Below are 23,672 nucleotides of genomic sequence, written 5' to 3'. Positions count from 1 at the left end.
TTTTTTTTTTTCGGATAGAAGTATGTTGCTTTTGGTTGGTAATACATATTAAATCAATTTCACTTTGATTTTATCGTTTGCATTGACATTGGTGGAATCTTGTCCCATATGCATTCTATTTATTGAGATCTGGATAAAAGATTATGTAGCACCTCGATGATTAGATAGATTAGGAACACAATAGATATGTAACATATTAAATTTGATGGTCCACTCTTGTATAGTATAGCATATCTATTTTTTTCCACCTCCAAACATTCACTATTTTTGTTATTTTTCAAACAATTTCACTTTTAAATTTAGGAATTAGTGTCTTCTTATTTGCACTCATTACGTACAAAGCATGATAATTAAATGAAGACGAAATTTTGTAGATAAATACCTCGGGCTCCCATGCTCACATATCAAGTTTCAAGTTACAAAAAAAAATTTGCTAAGATGGCAAAATAAAATATTTCATAAATACAAAGAAAATGCAATGACTACCAAAGTGAAGGATGGTATACACTAGAATTTGTGGATAAAAATACACATGGCCAATCCATGTCATTGCAACATTCAAGAGTTAGAATTACTATATCACTATTCCATGTGGCGCAGTTAGGTGCATAAACTACATAAGATCATGTCATTTGTATAGACTAGGAAACATTTCACCTTATAACAACATGTTTAAATGACAAGTTCATCTTTCCCCAGCTATGAAGAAATTCTTTCTACTTTTACTGCTGTTAGATTTGAATATAGAGGGTCGAAGATTTAGTAAAATAGGGACAGGTCCCTTGAATCAATCTACCATGAGCGAAGAAAGAACTTTCTCCTATTATGTGTAAAAGTTAATTTAGGCAACCAACCATGAATCATGACGACTCATGAGTCTCAAATAGTCCATCACTTGGCAATCTCCTCCTCCTCCTTTTCTACTGTAATGGTATGATCATTATAAAAGACCAAGTGAACAAAATCCTAGTGTAAAAGATTATGCATTGAGTTTTCCTTCATCAATGGGTGAAGGAAGAATCCATTCACATCTATACCCTCTAATTAAACCCGAGAAGCCTGGAAGAGTAATTGTGACCATGAACATGAGTATTTTTCTTTCTCGCGGATGAAAAAAAAAAAAAAATTCTCTATAATTAAACTAGCGTGACAGAGTACTCCCCATTGAGTTACCAAAAACAGGAGATTGGAATTGTTGGAGTCGTTGAACCCTCTAATAGACTTAATTTTGATCCAATGTTTAATGGCAGCTTACCACGTGAAGTCAGAGATGAAATGGTGTACATGGTTGTTGTGTACGGAAATTAAAATAAATTAGTATAAATAATATGGTGAAAGTAACCTTTCTTGTTTTTCTTCTACTTCATATACTCCTATGATGATAATTGATAAAGACATACCTTCTACTGGATATAAAATGTTTGACCTATAATATGATCATGATTTCCTTCAGGTTCTTCTATTTTAATTAAGATATAGGGTTCTAAAATACCTTCTAAGCACCCAATATTCTGATCCTTCTACACCCCTCCCCTTAAAAATAAATAAATAAATCCAAGAAGATGATCGGAGCTATCTTGTTTTTAATATTTTCTATTCTCTTCTTGGGTTTTATTTATTTTTTGTTGGTGGCCCACTAACGCATCTATCTGATTAAATGAATGAGGAGTATGGTTCCATTGAATTGTTTGTAATGGTAAGCTGTAAGAACACTAGAGAGAACGCATGTGGATCGAAGACCTGTTCATGCTTGGACTTTATGTTAGCAGACATGGAGCCCATATTCTAGTCATGTAATTAAAAATTAATTTATATTTTAAGAGAAAAGAAAAGAAGTCCTAGAGATTAAGAGCCCATTTAATAACACTTTGGAGGAATGCATATACTGTTTTTAATTCCGTGAGAGTATAAACTCACTTGAAATGTCTTTGGATGTGTTGGTTCACTTTTGTAAGAGTATAAAACCACTTAAAATGTGTTTGGATGTGTTACTTCACTTTGTACTTGAATCAACATTTAAAAAATGAATTAAGTATTTTGAAAATACTTTTACAATTTAGAACACTTTTGTTTGCCAAGGCAATGTAATACACAATACCCGATGGAGTATATATATATATATATATACACACACCATGATATTCCTGTACTTTCGAGACTTTTTGAGATTTCATCTCGTGTCCAAGGATATTTGTTGTGATACAGAATCATCTTTATGATTGATTATCAAATGCGCTACTATCTAATAGTAGTGTTCGTTAAGAGTAGAAACACTTCAAGCGCTCTTAATGTGAAAGATTCCCATGAAGCAGAAGTGTTACCAAATGTGACCTAAATGACATTGGACGACGCACGCACACACACACTCTCTAGGAGGTTTCCCTAAATGGTCTATCATTGACTATATAAAGCACCCATAGAGTAGTCTATGAATTGAATTTCAAAGTCCATGTCAACAATATAGTCCACCATTTATCTCTGATTTATGAATGATCAAAATTATTCCCACTGTTGTGCAATACCTTCTTAACACCATTCGAAGGCCTCCACCCTTGACTATGACTGAAAGAAAACTCGGTCTTTAAGTTGGCCATCTATTAATCATTCATATGGATGAATTATCAATCTTTTTCCTAACCTTCTTAACACCATTGGAAGGCCTCCACCCTTGACCATGGCTTGAGAGAAAACTCAGCCCTTAAGTTGGCCATCTGTCAATCATTCATATGGATGAATTATCAATCTTTTTCCTAACCTTCCAAATTTTGATCTGCTCGACTCATTGACTTGACATATGACAATGCCTTTGGCTAAAATTTACCATATCAATTAAGAGTAATATTGTAAATATTGCCACCAATTTTGAGATCCAACTATACATGATAGATTCGTAGGGTCATTTGGGAAAGGCTTCATTATGTAGAAAATGTGTCCCCTTATATCATCTTCAAATGAACATGAAGGGGTAAAGTTGAATCCTTAGGGGGGAGGGGGATTCTATAGTGGGACTTTAGTAGGAGAAAAAAAGATACTCTCTAGAGCCAAAGTGTGGGTCTGAGGGGACATTTAATGGACCCAAAACAACAGAGAATGGGGATCCAAGGTGGGGGCCGTAGAGGGGTGATGGACCATACACCATAGCCATAGGACCACCATCATACGCTTTCCCTTTCCTACTCGGATAAGCCACACCGTATGCTATTACTTGGCCATGTGGAAGAAACAATGGTCTGACAGTGACCGCCCCATCTGGCTCCACTCTCCAATTGGATGACCCTTTGCCATTTTAAATCTATTCTCTCCCCAAAACTATGAAACCAGGGTGGAATGGACTAGTGGCCAAAGGAACAGAGAACAGAATTACCCCCACAAACAAATACAAGTTTCCTGTAAAGTGGGACTCCTCGTGTCAGAGTTCCTTTGCTTGGCTGCTTCTTTTCTTTGTTGGTTGCTCGACAAAAACACAGGAACCCCAGGACCTCTTTGGCTCTTCCCCACCACGGCACCAACTCCAAGTGTAGGACCCACTTTACATCATTCTCCAAACATCGGCCATGATGGTGATGCTATTAGAGTCTACAAAGAAAGAAAGCTTAGGGTGCCGATGTATTGTGTCCATCCCCTCCACGGCTTCACCTTTCTCTGAAGATGCCTTTGGGTTTTGTCCATGCTATCCGTACCGTAGGATCTTTTAAGTCTTTGTTTTATTTTTGTTTTTTTTATGGGGTAAAACGTAGGATTTTTAATGAGTCTCTCAACAAGCAACTAAGTGAGAGACCCTCACCCCAATACTTCCCATTTAAGGTTAAGGGCCTCAAGAGTCAAGGCTGAGTGAAGTGAGGGTCGGCCAGGTAGGGACTCCTTTCGGGTTTGCCCACGCAACTGTAATAAATATTCAAGACCACTGTTTTAGCGTTTTCGTGCCAAAAATAAAAGACCTCAGTTCCAAAAATTGGAACCCCGGCCAGGATTAGAATTGACCATTGCCAATCCTGAATCTGAAGAAAGTCAAAGAAAAAGGGGAAAATGATCTGATAAGCTCATATCGACTCGATGTAATTTCAATTGATTCGTGGTTCAGGCTAGGTTTCGACACCCCTACAGTCCAAGGCATACATCATTGATGCAACAGAAGATGGCCATACTGAAGGCTTACCCAAGACCTGTCTGCTTTGGAATGTCTTTGATCTCACTATTTTATTTTCCACCAGCCTTTTTTTATGTTAACTAAAGAAAAAGTTTCCACCCATCTTTCTACTTCGAAATGAGCATGAAAGTTCACATCAGTGTCGCTTTTACAACTCAACAATGAGTAAAGAAAAAGTAAACCACGGACATAGTGGTGCTAAACGATAACCTATCAGATTGTAATCCAACACACACCCCATGCCACTCACTAATTGTTGATTAGCTCAAGGAAAAAGAACTTTCACCTTTAGGAGCAATGGCGCTTTCAACCTTTGCCTGGTGGTGGTATTCATGACCATCTCTAGTAGCCAGCAGAACCAAAACACAAGATCAGATCATCAGTCTCACACTATTGCAAGAGTATATAAAGACATTTTAGTTTCTCAACAACAATTTACCACCAATATATTTGAGATTGATAGGAAAACCATCTGATGGGGATTGGGGGTTATAAGTTTATACGAAATATCACTTGTAATAGATTTCAACTACATTTCAACCCTATACAGATGAGTAATGACAATGTCAATATAGCATGAATACTGTACATTGCACATGACTCACAATGCCAAAAAAAAAGAAAGTGAAAAAAAAAAAGGTTGTCAAGAATTGACTTGTCACCAATGCTTTCTAGAAGCTGGCTTGATATTATGTAGTTCCAGTCATCAGAAACGTCTGCAAGCAACAAGGTATGCCACCAATTGGCAAACTTCCCTTTTCTCTAGTTCACCATCTCTTTGGGGGTGTTGGGGTGATGAATAACTAACATAAAATATCATGATAATCATACACACATAGATAGTGAATAAAATGGAGGGTGAAGCAATACCCCTAATTTTCATTCACCATGAGATCATCTGAGATCAATGACATCGAACTTTAGATTGGGATTCATATAGACATCTGTACAATGCTCATAAATGGGTCTACCATCTGAAGGTTGTTCATGTGGATGGAAGCCACGCTGCTGACACTGTCTAATAACTGACATACCACCTGGTGTGGTTAAACGGAAAATGCCATGGGTTCTGCACACATAGAGACAGTAGTAAGGAAAAAAGTGTCAATTGCACACCAGATGCAGCATTCCTTTAAACAGATACCGTGATGCTTTCTCACCTTGAACCATCTTTGGGAGCCATGACAATTGCAATTGCTTCAGGCAACATGATCTGAAGAAAGTCAAAGAAAAAGGGGAAAAGGGGCTTAAAAAGATGCACACCTATCAAAGTCCCACACAAATGAAAAATTGTAGTGGCAATTAGGGAGAGGGACAAACCTGATATGAGTAGTGAGTATGAAGATCAATTGACGACATGAAACAAGATTGTGAAGGATGTGTCTGAACATTACCCATAAAGATCATGGTGAATATTTAATAAATAAAGATTAGCATAAAAAAGGACCAGACATTGAAGTAGCCACAAAATAAAATCATGGAAGTCCTCAATACTACAAATACTAATATACTACACAGGTTTCAGATGATGGAAGAAACAACATAGAAAGGGCAACATTTCTCTAACCCAATTGCACTTGGAAAGATGGAACACAATAATGTTGACGAAGTCCACCCAAACAACTATGTAAATATTATCCTTTATTTTGAAATATGAGATACCACTGGAAGTCTACTCATACAACAATGTAAATTAAGGGGGGAAAATCTCATTATTAATTTGCATGGTATTGATGAAAAAAAGAATGAAGCTGAAGATGCATATGAAGATCAAAATCCTTGTGGATCATTCGATGATGTTCCCTATGGAGATTGTGAGTGATAGGGATCCTCAGAAAACCTCACGCACTAATGTAACTGATCAGTTTAATCCTACCTATTTTGCTCCACAAAAATCCCTCAGAGCACAATCAGACATCACGTGTGCTGTGGCTCCTAAAGAAGTAGCCAAAGCAGAAATATCTGCATGTAATTCCTTCAGAAATTAGAAGTTCTGTTCTTAGTCTAGTCGTGGGTTCGCTATTATTTCAGTTTGGCATCCTAGAATTAGGCAACGAGTTGTATTTTCTTTTTATTTTCAGCTTATGATTATTTCTGCAGAGCACTAGTTCGAATGGGATAGATTATACCTGGCGGCAGGTCTGTTTAGCTAGTTTTTAGTCTCAACTTCAAATCGATAGAAATCCTAACCAATGTTTAATTTTGTCGAGAGTCAAGTCTATAGTAAGTTGTAAGGCCACAGGCTACCCCACAAGTTATATGATAACAAATTCCCCTTTTTTCAATTGCTTGCAGTATCTACGACAATAAAACTGCTTGCTGTTAAGATTTACAGTATTTTATACTTGGTTGATTCCGAGGGATGGTGCAGGTGGATTCCTGTCTTCTATCTTCTATTTCCATTACTTCTTTTATCAGGTCAGTGACTTGGTGCCATCCCTCTTCTCAAGCTTGTGGCATCCCTGTTTTGTACCCAGTTTTAAGCTTGTTTTCTTTTATTACTGCTAAACTTTTTCCAAATTTGATATTTCAATTTCTGTTTACATTCTTTCTTGATTTCTGTTCCAATTATCTGATTCGTATAGCTCATAAGTCAAGTTCCTACAACCTACCCAGTTCTCATAGTGCTATAAGACTACCCATGCACACGCCTGTTCTGATCTCAGATTTCTGAGATCTTCCGCAGGTAATTAGTACACAGAATAGAACACTAACTTGAGTTTCAGATCATTCTGACTGTGCTGCTTCAAGTTATAATTTTCTCCCTTCTTCTTTATTCTCTGAATTTGTCAAGCTGTTCCTCTGTTATATTAGATCCAGTTCAGCAAATCATCCTTTTGCTTTCTACTTTAGAACTAAGAATTCTAGTTTGCTATCACTAGAGTGTTGTGAGTTCTTATTTTCAACCAATGTTATATGCACTTGCTGCAGTTGGCCCCGGGTTCAAGGGAACTACTCAATATGACTGCAGGACTCGTTCACACAGAAGATCTTGAGCTTTTTATTGCATGTTTTACATTCCCATTGGGCTTCTCACAGATGCACTATTATGTTGAGTGGTTGGACAGATAGTCGTGGTCGGACCTTGATAAACTTCTTAGTGTATTTCCCCAGACGAACTGTCTTCTTGAAATCAAGTGATACAAGTGACATTGTCAAGACGGCAAAGAATTTGTTCAAATGCGTGAGGAATTGTTGAGTGGGTTGGAGTGAGGAATTTTGTACATGTACGGACAGACAATGCAACTAATTATGTGGCTGCTTGTATGTTGTTGCCTGTTGGAGATTGAGTTTCCTACCATTTACTAGTCACCTTGTGCTGCCCAGTGCTTGAAAGACATAGGTAAGATGGATTCGGTAAAAAAAAAAAAAATGGAAAGGGCGTCAGAAGCATCCAAGTTTGTGTAGAATCATGTTTAGGTGTTGAGTTTGTTGAGAAAGAGACCTGGTTGGAGAGAATTCATTCCTCCTGCTGTCACAAGCTTTGCAACAAGGTTTATTGTACTTCAAAGCATCTTTGACCACAAGCATGAACTCCAAGGAATGGCCACAGGTTGGGTTTTGTGGTATCAAGATTAAGACGAGAAAGGGGAAGGAGGCGATTCAGATCATCATGGGCAACAAGTTTTGGAGGGTATGCGAAACAATGGTTAAGTTCTTAGAGCCACTTGTAAGCGTTTTGTGCATTTTTTACTCCAATGAAAGGCCTTAAATGGGCTGCATTATGAGGCCAAGCAAAGGGCAAGGCATGGAATAAAAATGGATATTTGGAATAGGATTACCGATTATGAACCTATGGGGAAATTGTTGATGGGTGTTGGGATAGACGATTGAATTGAAGCGTGCAGTTTACTATTTGAACACAGTTTCCGATATAAACAACCCAATCTACACAATCAGACCTGACCTACTGGACTTGAAGATGATATAATACATTATTAAGAGTCTGAGAGAACTGAAATATGCTATAGCAACCAGTTTAACCTTGTACAGAGAATCAGCACCCAATAGCTTCCTTAGGTTAGTTTATGTTCAAATTGGAAACAGGCAAGTGGGGTGTAGAGAGGGCAGTCTGAATAGAATTGCTCAAGGAAATTTGCAGCTAAACTCAGTATCACAACACTATTCTATTTTTTGGTACTAGCTTGTAATTCAACATTGTGTCCAATTAAAGAACTAGTGGAAAACAACATATAAAGCTTCTGGACAATATCAAATGTTATATCCAATTACCAAATCAAAAGAGGAGAGCTTGAAAGAAATACCCAAAACCAAGTAGCAATTCGGCATTATAATGGAATGAGTTTAAACAAAGACAAAAAAAATATTGAATTTGATTTTGTTCAATGTAAAAGACAAGACAGCAATTGTCATTGATACTCACATGAATCCACCCCAGGGGGAACAAGGACTGCTTATCTTGGACATCAAATATCTCCTCTTCATTTGTAGTCTGACACTGACAAGAATAAATACATTTTCATTAATACAAAAGCCAAAAGAATTCCATTCATCAAAAAGAGGGTAAAACGGCTTTGCACAAATGTTACCGAATCTGATGTTGACTCCTGCTTCGGGATGATGAGCGCGGTAATATAAAATTTTCTATTCTTCTGGAAAGAGAAACAAAAGCAACATAGGCATTCTAGGGACTCAATTTGACTATTCACTAAATATGGAAATAGCAAAATGTTTCACACTTACAAGTGAACCTGCAAGAACACCGCAGGTTTCCAAGTTCCTTTGAGTGTTGGACTTGGCCAGCCTCATGAAGTTTTCCATCATTGTTGTTGACTGCAAAAAGGGGGGGGGGGGAAGAGAAGGAAATCAGAGAAATATCTCACTTCTTATAACATGTAATAGGCAATTAAGAAATGCATCAGTAAAAGGAAATTACTCAGAAACCCACACACAAGACGCTCACCAAGAATCTCACAATGTGCAACAGAAACACACGCAAAGCACCTCACAATCACAAACACACACACACACACATACACAAAGGATACCAAGAATCTCACAATGTGCAACTGCAGTGGTGATTTGGTGCGAGCCAGTTCATCTTGAAAGGAATTATCTATTGCACAACCAGACTCAACAATTTGAGGAGATGTAGTGGGCATCAAATCTTGTACATCCGCAAGAACAGGTGGAGGAGAAGGTTGTCTGACAATGTCAGTATGAACAGGAGTTTCTACCACGTCCAAGGAAATCAAGGAAGGAGGTTCCACATCCTGAACTGATTGGTGGTCATCACAAAGGACTGCTTCCAAAGTTTCAATTAATGAATTACTGTCTTTTTGGGTCGTAAGTTCATCTTTCACAGGCTGCTCCAGGCTGTTTTCCATTAAAACATTAGTATAAAGTTGAGCTATTGCCTATCATTACAAACTCAAAGGTGATATGGCAGGATCCAAAAAGCCAAGTTCCATATTTATATAAATAAAATTCAACATATTTTGTGATGTTAACTCAGGAGTAGAGAAAGGAGATTAAGAATTGGAGCCAGAGCATGTTCATATTGTGCAGTATAGGCACACAGTATCCTCCACTAAAGAGCAGGAGGATGGGTCTGTAAGCATATCAGGAGAGGTCTTATTAATGATGCAGGAATAATGAACATGAATCAATTTCTTATGAAACCCACAGGGGGTGTTTCCTTTGATTCTGGAACCCGCATATGGTCGAAGTGCAAAAAAAGGAATACAGAGGATGCTAAGTCATCCTATTTGGAATTTAATTTTGCGTCATTTTGTAATCTCTCTTATTTTGAGGCAACAAGCTATTCTTGGCACTGGGGCTCAATAAATTTTATTTCAGGAGTTGGATTTGAGTCTAGTCAATTCTAGTGCCATCTGGGTTAGCATTGGGTTGTCATTTTAAGTTGGGACTAACGTTTTTAGTTGTCAATTACCTTACTTTTAGATAGCCTGAGTTCAATGTAAATAATATTTCCCTTTGCTTTCTTTATACCAATATTCCATGTTCCAACATCACACTCCTCACCCGTTTAGCATGCATTTGCTGTCATTTGAAAGTTTCTAGTCATATTTTCACTAAGACCATGATATTGCAAATCCAAGTTAATATGGGAGAGTTAATGCCAACATGTTCATAGGGTACTAGTTTTTTTATAAAGTGTTTTAATTTAACCAGGAGTCCAGGATAAACTTTTCTTACGCTATGACTAGGTGGAAGTAATGCCCTTCCCTTCAAAATTGAATTCATGTTCTTCTCAGAACACGGAAGTGGTGGATTTGGAATATTTGAAGGTGAGTTCCTCCAAACCTCCTCTCCTATTTATTAATTTATTTATCAGCGAGAAAGAATTTCTCAAGACCACGTGGCAGATAAAGAGATCTCCAAGATGCATTCGTTCTTCTTTATTCTTTTCTCTTTCCTGCTATTTGTTATATTGCATTGGGATCTCTTACTGCCTTAATACATCATCTATTTTCTGGATGGTTCTAAGATCCAACATGAATTATGGTTTTCCCAATATTTCCCTGCATCTCTTTACTAGTTTCACTAAAGAGTGAAGGTAGAAATCTAAATTTTTTATATTTATTTGCAATTGTAGGACAAATATGAGCATGCTCTATAATTTTCTTTTAGAAAAGCTTCAGAAACCACTTGCATTGTGAACTAGAGAACCCCTAATTGCCTAGGTCTCACTTTAGTAGTGTCGGTCCAAGAAAAAGAGTCCAAAAAACCATGCTAAGTTGCATAGAGCCTACATACTTTCTGATCACTAAATTACCCACAGCTTGTTTTTGTTTTAGAGGGTTACTGATCAAATAATTTGAGCAACATTAACACAACCCACACATCTAAGAGTCATCTATCGTATATTAATGTGCTCCAAATAGAGAAATAGAGAATAGGTATGAAATAATTCAGACAATATAACATATTGGTAGAAGTCAAACCTTGGAATCTCAATCGGAGTTAAATCTATTGGGATCGCAATTGGAGTAAAGTCTAAATTGCTGGGATATTGAACCTACATTCAGAAGTGAAAATTGAGTTTGCCATTTCTTAACCAGTAGGAGGGGGGGGGGGGAAGAATAATCTGAAATATATCATACCAATTGCTTAGTACTAGGTGGTTGCCACTGCCCACGAAGCCCATTTGGGCCCAGAATAGAATGCCTTGATAGTGTTTCCTCCTTTGGACGTGGGATATTTAGAGATCTACAAGTAACAGTTTTCAAGCAAGTGTTGAGAGAAGGAGAAAATAATGGAACACAACTGAATCCATTAAAGTATTTCACATTTGGTTAACAGACTGCGTAAATTAAAGATAAACCCAAATTAAACTTAATCAAATTCATGCTCCAGAAAAATGAGCAATCATCTTCACCTAAATTTATTTTTTATCTCCAGGTTAAGGAAAAAGAAAATAAGTTATCAAACTTAGACAATGTAACTATTCTTCCCAGTTGAAAAAAGTCCACCCAATTCTATGGTATGAATTGATTTATGTTACGGTGATATGGACTTCAGTGTACCAAAGGTGCAATTGGAACTTTTCTGGGAGCTAAGCTTCAAATACTCATAGATGACTAGATTCTGCTCCTAAATACGAAAACTCTATTCCAACATCCTTTTTCACCAAAGGTTCCATTTCTTTAGATGTAAAAGGAATATTTACAGTTTTGGGCCATCATGTTTACTTTCAATGAAACAATCTCTAGGGTGAGAAATTGGACATTCTTGTTTTTTAATCTTCCCCCACTTTAGACAAATGGAGCCTAAATTGAAAAATGAAAAAATTGAATTGATCACAAGCGGTTGGATCGTAAGATTTATCGATCATCAAATGCAACGACATGATCCTGATACTTCTGCAACACTTAACAACTGATTCAAAATTCCAATCAAATATTGAATTACCTTTTGAATTTAAATAGCGGAAGTATCTGGTGCAGCTGACACATATCTTACATGGGTTGGTTTTCTAAAATTAGCCCATTAGAGACAAGATGAAATCCTCTAGTATTCAAATTATATTAGATGGAAGACTAAATGAAGAAAGAATACAAAACAAAGTATGAAAGAATGCAAGACAAAGTCTGTCCCTGCATACAGTGTAAAGGCTTTTCTTACTGGCAAAACAGTAAAATTATGGGTAAATTGGGGGGAGGGGGTGATAATCCACCCTAGGTAATGTAAGATCGAATCATAAGTGAATGCCTTCTACCACTGTGTTCTTGACCTCCACAATTTCAATCTCAAGCTCCTTAGGATCTTCCTCTTGGCTGTTCACAGTCATCACAGTTGTTGTAGTGTCAAGTACCTCAGTCTCAACCTCACTGTCCATTGTGGCAACCTTACTGTTTTTGAACTCTTCCATGATGGGAACATCAATGACTAGCTCTTCCTTGACAATAGAAATTGCTGGAATTTCTTCAACACTAACCTCAACTTTTGACTCTAGTTCATTGGTTTGAGGGATCTTCTCTTGTTGCTCCGTTACAATTTATTGCAACATAATGGTCATGTGGTCAAACAATTCCTTCATGCTCTTGTCACCTGTGGGTGGCTTTTGGGGACCTGTAGATGTATTCTGATGGGAATTCTGTGGAGGGAAGAGCCTTCTTTGGATATATGCAGGAAGGTATTGTGTCGTTAACTCGTACTTCATCTCTTCTCAAGTCCTAGGCTCATGTCCTCGAACTCAAAGTTGTTTTTCATGGACTTTCCACCATTCTCTAGCACAACCAATCAACCGAAAGCAAACAAATTGAAGCTTTCATGTCTCTGTCAAGTTATAGTAGCCAAAATATTCCTCCAGAGAATCTAGCCAATCAAGGATGTAGCAAGTATCCCTTTGTCCAGCAAAGTAACAAACTTCTGGAACCATCTTCGTTTAGGCTTTGATACCAAATAATGTAATATCGAATCATAAGTGATCCAATCCCAAGCAAGATCTTTACTAAATTCAATATAAACCAAATTAAGGGACCGAAAGAATAAATAAACAAAAAATAAGAGAATAAAGAAAAGAAAGAGAACTCGATGGTCAAAATAAGCATAAGCAAGATTTTGAAAGAAAAAAATCCTTCAATTTAAAACTTATAACTAATGCAAGAATAGATTACAAGTAACTAACTCCGCAGTTTATAACCCCAAACAATACAAATAGGAGTAAGAAACAAAGAAATAATACCATCAAATAAATCCCCAAGGATACAATACCCATATAAGAGCAAAACCAGCCCAAAACCTAACCTGATAGGAGAGAGAAAGACCTGTTATAGAGCTGGACAGAGAGAGGCGCGGTCAGGGTTGTAGGAGTCCGATTGAATTGCACTCTTGGGCGTAGATAGTCCCTAGGGAGGGTACAAAAACCCCCAAAGTTGAGAGGATTCTGACGGTTGGTTGTGAAGTTACAAGCTTTCTTGATTTTCTGACCTAGAAGAGAAACCTGAGAAGAACCTTCAAGAACAACAGCTGAATGCTTCCAACAGTGACTAGGTAAGGATCATGGGACCCTTATGAGGCCTGGAATACCCTGATTGAAGACCTGGTTGAACAGAGTACAGAAGAGAGAAAGAGAAGAGATCGGTCTCTCTCCTATTCCCACTAGGATTGCTGATCGGTTCTGATTTCTGGAGACATTTATCAAAATCTAAACTATACCTCTTGAATGTTATAGCAAATAAAATAAATAAGAAGAATAAAACAGACGGGGGATTGAGAAAGGTGAAAGAGAATAAAGGAAGTGGCTATCTCAACCTGGGCTTCTCACCCACAGCTATCTCAGTTGCTCTAAGCATTTAGTTGCAAATTTTCTTTCATAAATGAAAACTTTCTTTCATTTAAATCTGTCTAATAATGGTACATATGCCTCTCTATTTATAGAGGGAAAGTTTACAATCATACTAATACTAGGAGCTAGTTTCCCAATAGGACTCGACACTCCTACTACAACTAGAAATTCAAAATAGGACTAGGACTTGACTTAATGACTCCAACATGCAGTAGGACTAACTAACTAATAGTCCATATAGGACTTTACAACCAACTAATGGTCTAATGGGTCATTATTGAATTAAATAGCAACTAATTAAACTAATTAATAAAATCTCGTTTTCCTACCTCCTACCCATATTTTAGGCCTATTAAAGTGGCACATTTCAAAGAAAACCCATGGGATCAAAGGCCCAACACATACATAACACAACCCAAGGCTTATTTGCAATAAAATAAGCCCAAGTGACTTATCTACATCAACGTCCCTCTTCAAGCCGTAGAAAAATTCAAGTAGTTCTTTGATAATAAAGATGTAGTCTAGAATGTGAGGAGCTTAATCTTCAAAATACTTTAATGGGATGATGAACTCTACATGCTCAGCCTCAACAACCTCATATGTATACATGGGATCATCCACATGAACGCCTTCTACCACTGTGTTCTTGACCTCCACAATTTCAATCTCAAGCTCCTTAGGATCTTCCTCTTGGCTGTTCACAGTCATCACAGTTGTTGTAGTGTCAAGTACCTCAGTCTCAACCTCACTGTCCATTGTGGCAACCTTACTGTTTTTGAATTCTTCCACGATGGGAACATCAATGACTAGCTCTTCCTTGACAATAGAAATTGCTGGAATTTCTTCAACACTAACCTCAACTTTTGACTCTAGTTCATTGGTTTGAGGGATCTTCTCTTGTTGCTCCGTTACAATTTATTGCAACATAATGGTCATGTGGTTAAACAATTCCTTCATGCTCTTGTCACCTGTGGGTGGCTTTTGGGGACCTGTAGATGTATTCTGATGGGAATTCTGTGGAGGGAAGAGCCTTCTTTGGATATATGCAGAAAGGTATTGTGTCGTTAACTCGTACGTCATCTCTTCTCAAGTCCTAGGCTCATGTCCTCGAACTCAAAGTTGTTTTTCATGGACTTTCCACCATTCTCTAGCACAACCAATCAACCGAAAGCAAACAAATTGAAGCTTTCGTGTCTCTGTCAAGTTATAGTAGCCAAAATATTCCTCCAGAAAATCTAGCCAATCAAGGATGTAGCAAGTATCCCTTTGTCCAACAAAGTAACAAACTTCTGGAACCATCTTCGTTTAGGCTTTGATACCAAATAATGTAATATCGAATCATAAGTGATCCAATCCCAAGCAAGATCTTTACTAAATTCAATATAAACCAAATTAAGGGACCGAAAGAATAAATAAACAAAAAATAAGAGAATAAAGAAAAGAAAGAGAACTCGATGGTCAAAATAAGCATAAGCAAGATTTTGAAAGAAAAAAATCCTTCAATTTAAAACTTATAACTAATGCAAGAATAGATTACAAGTAACTAACTCCGCAGTTTATAACTCCAAACAATACAAATAGGAGTAAGAAACAAAGAAATAATACCATCAAATAAATCCCCAAGGATACAATACCCATATAAGAGCAAAACCAGCCCAAAACCTAACCTGATAGGAGAGAGAAAGACCTGTTATAGAGCTGGACAGAGAGAGGCGCGGTCAGGGTTGTAGGAGTCCGATTGAATTGCACTCTTGGGCGTAGATAGTCCCTAGGGAGGGTACAAAAACCCCCAAAGTTGAGAGGATTCTGACGGTTGGTTGTGAAGTTACAAGCTTTCTTGATTTTCTGACCTACAAGAGAAACCTGAGAAGAACCTTCAAGAACAACAGTTGAATGCTTCCAACAGTGACTAGGTAAGGATCATGGGACCCTTATGAGGCCTGGAATACCCTGATTGAAGACCTGGTTGAACAGAGTACAGAAGAGAGAAAGAGAAGAGATCGATCTCTCTCCTATTCCCACTAGGATTGCTGATCGGTTCTGATTTCTGGAGACATTTATCAAAATCTAAACTATACCTCTTGAATGTTATAGCAAATAAAATAAATAAGAAGAATAAAACAGATGGGGGATTGAGAAAGGTGAAAGAGAATAAAGGAAGTGGTTATCTCAGCCTGGGCTTCTCACCCACAACTATCTCAGTTGCTCTAAGCATTTAGTTGCAAACTTTCTTTCATAAATGCAAACTTTCTTTCATTTAAATCTGTCTAATAATGGTACATATGCCTCTCTATTTATAGAGGGAAAGTTTACAATCATACTAATACTAGGAGCTAGTTTCCCAATAGGACTAGACACTCCTACTACAACTAGAAATTCAAAATAGGATTAGGACTTGACTTTATTACTCCAACATGCAGTAGGACTAACTAACTAATAGTCCATATAGGACTTTACAACCAACTAATGGCCTAATGGGCATTTATTGAATTAAATAGCAACTAATGAAACCAATAAATAAAATCCCGTTTTCTACCTTCTTACCATATTTTAGGCCTATTAAAGTGGTCCATTTCAAAGAAAACCCATAGGATCAAAGGCCTAACACATACATAACACAACCCAAGGCTTATTTACAATAAAATAAGCCCAAGTGACTTATCTGCATCAATAACTCTTTGAAAATTTTTTGGAGTCCGATCACGAGGTCTAAATGTGGAGGGTTGAGAAGGGGGAAAAAAAACTAGTGAATGGGCATCTCACCTAGGGCATTTCACCCACAATAGCATAAGCTATCTTTTTTTTCATCAATAAATTCGTGTTCATTGTTGTAGCCACTTACAAACTTATATAGAAGACTCAAAACTGACTCGAACCCTAAAAAGGAAAGGCCTAACCCAATCCCTAACTAACTGAGAAACCTAAACTGACTAGAAAACTGAAATAACAAAGGAAATAGACTCAAAACATGACTTTACCTAAACTAATGAAGTAAATCATTTTTCCTACTTTCTACCCATAATTTAGGTTCATTAAAGTGGCACATTACAAAGAAAACTCATGGAATCAAAGGCCCAACACATACATAACCCAAATAAGCCCATTAAGTGACTTATCTGCATCACTAGAATGTATTACAATATCTAGAGAGATAGAGATGAATACATATTGCAACACTAAGTATTAGAGGGCAATTCTCAGTGCGAACCTATTTAGCAGGGAAGTGAGATCACTTACAATGAGCGAAACTGCCCTTCCACTGGTCTTGAATTAGAGAATTGGTAAGTCCTTGAACTTTGATGGGTAACTTCCCGTGCAATAGATTGTGGCATCTGTCAAATGTAAAAAGAACACCATGAATCAAAATTATTTTATTTTTTAAGGAATTACTGACTTACCATATTAATATGTAATGTTGATTGCCGAGAGAAAGAAAAGAAGGCATCTAAAATAGAAAAGTAAAAATCTCTAGATAAAGTAAGGCAGCATTCAGAAGCCAAAAAGAGGAAGACAGGCTCCTGCAATAGCTTGCAAACAAGAGCCTATTCAGGTCCTGTGGTTCATGGTTTGTACCAGTTTGCTGGTTCAACTAAACCTGTAGTTCAAGTTCTAGCTCACCCAAGATATTTCCAAATAGTGGGCAGTTTTTAGGAGTTTACTTCCTTTATTTAATTATTGTTTAAGTTGTTTAGAGTTTAGACAGACTGGAATACCTCTTATAAATTCCAAATCTGTTTGGATATAGTTTGAGTTTCTATGGTCAATTTAGGACACTCAAATAGGCTGGTCGATGGGTGTAGTTTCCTTTATCAATTTGGACTTTGTTTTTACAAGTTTGAGTAAGTTAGGGGCTCTCCAAACACAGCCTGTGGCTTGAGAATCATAGTTGGTCTGTTTTGTTCATTTGAGTCTTTTATTTAAATTTTAATATGTAAAAGCTTTAGCCTCCCCCGTGAATTGACTAATTGAAGAAGAAGCTTTTTGGTCTGTTATGGGTTGGTAGATTTCAGACTGCTTTTGTGAGATTCAAGAATGCACTTGATGCAGAATTCCAACAAGATGAGAAGAAGAGCTTGTTGTTTCGGATTTGGTTCAGATTTTGGGTCCAACTGAACCAGTGGTTCAAGATTAGTTCAAGTTAGACTTAATTTTAAGTTTATGGATTATACAGGTCATGGACTCAGTATTTTTTGGTTTTCTATTATAATGAGCCAATACTATAAGCCCAATATGAGGGATTGAATTCCTAGATGGGAATGGGCGTTAGTTTCTAATTTTGATTTTTAGTTTTCTAGAAGATTTAATTTCTAATTTTCATTTTCATTTTCCTAGAATATTTATGTTAGACTGGATCCATATTGAGTTACTAATTTGGATTGTTTCTATTTTGTCAAGGAACTGTTGAATATGGTTTTAGAAGCTCTAGAATATTTCTATTTAAGATTCTTAGATTTTCAAGTTCAGGAATTTAGGGAAGTAACTAATTTGAGAGTTTATTGAGAATAGAAAGTAGGGGGGCTAGTTAGTCTATAAATTGGTGGTCTGATATGCTATGTAAATATGCATTCAACAATTTAATAAATGAAAAGTTTGGTTCAGCCCTTTGGTTCTGTAGTGATTCAGTAGGATCCCTACTGTAGTGATTCCAGGACCCTTGGTGGTGATTCCAAGGTTGGAGTATTGGTGGTGAATCTGGTGATACCTGATCATATCCTTCTTTTTATCATTTCTTTTATTTCTTTTTCCCCCCACACCCGTTTTCTTTTTATCATTTCTTTTATTTCTTTTTTCCCCCACAGCCGTATCTCAGTTTTACCTCATCGAGTTATTTGTTTTCTTTCAATCTGATTATATCCCTATATCCGAGATTCTATCGCAAGCTTATCTCCCACTGGCATAACTGCATTGTACTCCTGAAGATTCAAAAGTGGATCTCGCAGATTCCAGATTGTTCCTTCTCCTATCTCATTCTCTCTATCATATACATCAAATCAGGTAAGTTTCTGCACCTCTCTTTTAACCAATGCATATTAATTCTAATTTTTAAAATCTGATGACCTGCTAAATACTGTTTTGTTGATCACTGATCTCTTTTTAATGAAAATTTTGCTACAGTTTATCATCGAATTGCTTGAACATTTGCTGGATTCAGATTCTGGTTTACACCCAGTTTTTCAAACGAATTCTAGAATCCTACTGCAAGTATGATTTCTTCAAACCCTGTTTTCTGATCTGATTTTGGAATACCTTTCTGGTTCTATTACTGAATAGTCTCTGTTAATTCTGTTTTGATTCATTTAGATTCTGCCAACAATTTTCAAGAATCTAATAGAAGTCAACTTCTTAAAATTCTGATTTCTCGAACTGATTCTCTCAATCTGATTTTGGTTACTGTTGGTGATCTCATATTGCTGTTATTCATTTATTCTGGTCATTAATAGCCTACCGTTTGAGCTTGTCAAAAGTCAAAACCTGCAATCGACATCTGGAATTTGTTTGGGTTTTCAAGCTTCCAAATGCTTTGCTACTTCCAAATCTTTGCATATGACCACAGACCATTAGATTTAAATCGTACTTTGCTGGCTTGTTCTTCATACCTAAAAGGACTGTTCAACCACAATTTCTGGTTAATCAGATTTGTTTCCATCAGGCTTTTGATACTTCTCTGATTGCCGGCTTCCTGGTCCTACCTGTGATTCTGGTTTTGTAAGGGATTTCAGAATTCTATTTGTGAGGTAACCTAGAAACGCCGTTATACAGGCTTAACAAACACTAAAAAGGAAAACTATCCCCAGATAACACTCTCAGAGCAGCTTGAACTACAAGGTCACAAAAGAATACCCCCTTAAACTTTCTAATAATACAAACCCACCCTTAAACTCTCTAATAATACAAACCCACCCTTAAACTCTCTAATAATACAAACCCACAAGAAATCAAGCTCTAAATCCAGTCCACCATTTTTGCAAAGGGAGCACATAGTTCTCATAGATTCTCTTATGTTTTTTCCTTCCGTGCAACAGCATACAGCAAAAGGGAGGAGTTTCCAAATAATTCTCTCCTCCTTGGAAAAGGGATCTCTTGGCCAAGAGAAGATAGAACATTTGAGATCAGAAATGTGAAATCAGTCCATGAAGAACAAATGTTACAATAGAGAATAATTACTGCTTCAGCTAAGATAATAATTATGGGTCTTCAATTATACCCCCCAAGTCCCCAAAGCACAAGCTAATGTGGTGGTATGGAATAATAAGTTTCCAAATAATGTGATGAACTTTCAGTTGTACCTTTCTGATCTCATAATTAGCTTGAGTTTTCTTTTTGACAGCAGGCCACTCCAGTGAAGAATCAAAAGAACCATTTTGGTGGTTATGGCCCCAGCTCTCTACTTGACTCGTCTGTTTTCTGTTTAGTTCTTCGATCTTCTGATTTACTGCTGGCTTCAATTTCTCCAACTCAGTCAGTGCATTCAATAGTTTCTGTAGGAAAAATTTTTAAAGTTGAAAAGCATTAGAGGAACTTCCATGGAAGAACTCTTTTATCCTCAGTTGACAGTGAATATATGGTAATTGGCAAGAATGCCTCCTCCTTGAAAGAAAATTTTTCTCAATACCTTCTTGAAAGAAAGTTTTTCTCTTTGTAGAGATGCCTTGAAATCTCGATGAAGTGGTATAGTTTCAGTTATCAAACTGGAACACATCAAAATTCATTAAGCTTAGTTTGGATATGTGAGAAAGTTTAAATTGTCTCCAAAAAAAAAAAATCCCGTCCTCCAAATTGAATGAATAATCATAAACATAAAATATTTACAAACCACAAGTGTCGTTTCAAAGAGAAGAACATTATGCGATCTAAGTTTCCATATCTAACCTTGAAAACCTCATAAGCATAACATACAGATCTATAATGTTCTTTTCTTCTCGAAAGATGTCACCCTGCACATATCAACAAATCATTTTAGATCCTGGAAACCCACGCCAGGACAAGAGAAGTTTAAGAAAAAAATTTGTACTACTGAAACGACATCATCAGCTCAAAAGAAAAGAAAGAGAGAAATAAATATGCAAATATAATTTTGGGACATCGGACACATAAGTGACTTTCATTACTGGAAATGCTTCCCTCAAGGCCCTTCATTGTTCATAGTTAACGCTTTTTCTCATTCCTCTTTATTTCTATACTAAGGAGACAAAAATAGTATGAAATTACATATAACAATTAACACATTATAAAAATAAGGAAAAATTACAAAAGTCTATAAAAAAAAATTAATCAGTGTATCGGAGACAAGCATGTAAGTGATGTAGAAGATGACAAAGCCTAATATATTGCCTAATCAACTTAGAAAATTATGGAAGCACATCTTGGCTATCCCAAGGTGTTGTGGAATACATTTTGCTTATTTGTAAATAGAGTTTGAATTTTGCATATTCACTCATATAAAGAGAGAATACAATCTAGAATCCCATCTTGTAGCCACTAGGCAAGGCCGGTTTTTGTACTCCAGATCGTGGTGGTTAGACCCACCACCTTGTCTACCTTTGTAGTTACCTTCCTAAAGAGATTCTCCTCTCAGGGTTACTAAGAAAAATCCACATTTTATTGTTTTGACCCCAAAAAAAAAAAAAAATTCAAAATAATATAGTAGGCTATACTTTCTCAACTAGAGCAAGCCTTCAAGGTTGCAACAATTGAGGAAAGGACAGGCCTCATTTGCTTGAATCAAGCAGCCCAACAATAAAGGCATGCAAAGGGCATGCCTTCATGAAGTAGTCATAGGTGCAAGGGTTGTCCGTATTGCCTGAGGTGAACACCTAATAACACTGCTCTTCTCTCTATCATACAAGAGAATTTACAATACCAAAATCCAAAGATCTTTCAAAGCAAGATTTAAGGAGACCCTTAGAACTGCTAATTCAGGGAGCTGAACTTGAAGCATATCCAGAATTTAACAGGGGCAATCCAAAGATTTTAGTCCATTAAGACACGACAGTGGCCATAAAAAAGGCAGCAACAATGTTTACATCTACAAGGAAAGCAATATTGACCACCAAAAATATATATATATATATATATATAGAGAGAGAGAGAGAGAGAGAGAAAGGACCGAGAAACATCTCAAGTAAATAATACAGCAAGCACCAAGCTTCAGTACATGAAAGATCCCCACAAAATCAAATTCTCAGTGAAACTTTGGGACTAGTTCAGATGTTCAAAATTTGGTGCAAAATCAGTAGAAGTACATTTCTAAGCCTCTAATTCAAGGTTCCTGTGGGGTTTCCACTTATCAACTGACTCCTCGGAATGTGAAACATCAGATTCATCCCTACATAACGCAATAGGGTATAATATTCCAGTTCTAAGCATCCACAACAGCCCAAGATTTACAGAATTTTAAGGCATAACTGGAAAGAAGATGACCTAAAATCTTTCTGTATAACCTCAGACACACTTTCCGTCACATAATAATCGATCCAAATTCGAAATTGCCACGAATTAAGAAACAAACGATATGGAAAGCAAAAATAAATGAAATTCAGTCGCGATTGCAAACACCAACAGTGCAACTGAACCAATATACACTGGGAAGAATCTTGAATTGAAATTTTTAGGGGAAAAAGAAAACCTGTTTAAGGAGATTATCAGCGATCCGATAGTAATAACGTAGAGATATACGATTATCGACTTCAAGTTTCTGAGTTCTGAGATTGATGTTGAACCCCCCTGCTCCTGAGGAAGACCTCATCTCCCCTATCGGAAATTTCCAAGCCTAATTTCGAAGGGGAGGGGCCGAACTTTGGGGAACTTCGTTAATGGCGGAATTGAGATTTTGAGAAAGATGGAGAGAAGCGTAGTCGAGGTGGCAATAAGTTCTTACTTGTCGGGTCAAAGTGGAGCGGTTCATGAATCATGATTTGGGTGCGTCACGTGCCAATTTCCAACACCCAACGACCCAAACTCTCAATTAACGAACTAGAACCGGCTAAGAATATGCCCGGCCAAGTAAGATCAGGACCAGTTTAGTCTTTGGCCGGTTTGAGCGTCTTTGTGAATCCGCCAACCCTTGGAACAAAGATTCAGAATTGAGAGCTGTGTGCCGTTGAACTGGTCAGGTGACTCGGGTAAGCCCGCTGCTCCATAGGTGGATGGCCGAGACCCGGGTGGGTCATCCAAACCATGGTATTGTAAGCTGGACCCAGTAGGCGAGTACTGAAGTGACAAGGAGCCTAACTTGGTTCAATCCGGCTTGATTGATTTTGTTCAATCAGTTGGCAATTTAAAATAAGGGCAAGAGAAAGCTACCTTCTGGCACAGGCATAGGTACACACCAATCGGCACGGCTAATCAGAGGGCGTAGGGAGCAGTGTGGCCTTTTCACACTTGGCCACTAGGTCTTGGCGCAGGTACATGCTAGAGGGTAGGGTTCTTTCCATCTGCCACATGTTGGATTCCTCAACGCTCACTCCCATTAGCAGGGCGAGCGACCAAGTAGTGTTCTTGCTCCATAATAATAAATATTAGAATTCAAGTTTGTAAAAATTGGAAAATAAAAACTATCATACACCCATATTTTATCCAAGTGAAATAGGAAGCCAGTTGAGACTAGAGAGGAACCCTTTTACAAAAAAAAAACAAAAGAGACTGAGTAGAAAAAGAAGAAGATGCCTAGAGGATCCCAAATCTTTTCTTAAATGTTAATGTTCATCCTTTTACTTATGTACATTTTTTTTCATGCACTCTTAATGGCAA

At 37.2% G+C, this 23,672-nt stretch overlaps 1 protein-coding gene across 2 annotated transcripts; it reads right to left on the bottom strand.

Moving 5' to 3' along the window:
• Window positions 1-4,228: 4,228 nt before the first annotated feature.
• LOC122082089 (AMSH-like ubiquitin thioesterase 1) lies at window positions 4,229-22,771 on the bottom strand. Of its 2 annotated transcripts, XM_042649585.1 has the most exons (15): window positions 22,549-22,771; window positions 20,793-20,857; window positions 20,536-20,611; window positions 20,210-20,401; window positions 17,160-17,254; window positions 11,236-11,341; window positions 11,077-11,150; window positions 9,169-9,484; window positions 8,852-8,941; window positions 8,698-8,760; window positions 8,532-8,606; window positions 5,468-5,530; window positions 5,308-5,360; window positions 5,018-5,216; window positions 4,229-4,489 (listed from the first exon to the last, which is right to left on the bottom strand). In XM_042649585.1, exons 1-14 carry the CDS (start codon window positions 22,666-22,668, stop codon window positions 5,042-5,044), a joined length of 1,563 nt encoding a protein of 520 aa, XP_042505519.1. In that variant the 5' UTR covers window positions 22,669-22,771; the 3' UTR covers window positions 4,229-4,489; window positions 5,018-5,041. The 2 variants fall into 2 exon arrangements, with proteins under 2 accessions (XP_042505519.1, XP_042505516.1); XM_042649582.1 differs by lacking the exon at window positions 4,229-4,489 and having other exon boundaries at window positions 4,568-5,216.
• Window positions 22,772-23,672: the final 901 nt, after the last annotated feature.

The sequence above is a fragment of the Macadamia integrifolia genome, chromosome 1, assembly GCF_013358625.1.
Source record: "Macadamia integrifolia cultivar HAES 741 chromosome 1, SCU_Mint_v3, whole genome shotgun sequence".
Classification (NCBI taxonomy): Eukaryota; Viridiplantae; Streptophyta; class Magnoliopsida; order Proteales; family Proteaceae; genus Macadamia; species Macadamia integrifolia.
This window is presented reverse-complemented; position numbering and strand designations above follow the sequence as displayed.

Coding starts and splice junctions, on each gene's coding strand:
- LOC122082089 (XM_042649585.1), bottom strand. CDS start 22,668: ATGAGGTCTTCCTCAGGAGCAGGGGGGTTCAACATCAATCTCAGAACT. Junction 11,151..11,235: donor CACCTAGTACTAAGCAATTG/GTATGATATATT, acceptor TTCTGAATGTAG/GTTCAATATCCCAGCAATTT. Junction 5,361..5,467: donor ATACTCACTACTCATATCAG/GTTTGTCCCTCT, acceptor GACTTTCTTCAG/ATCATGTTGCCTGAAGCAAT.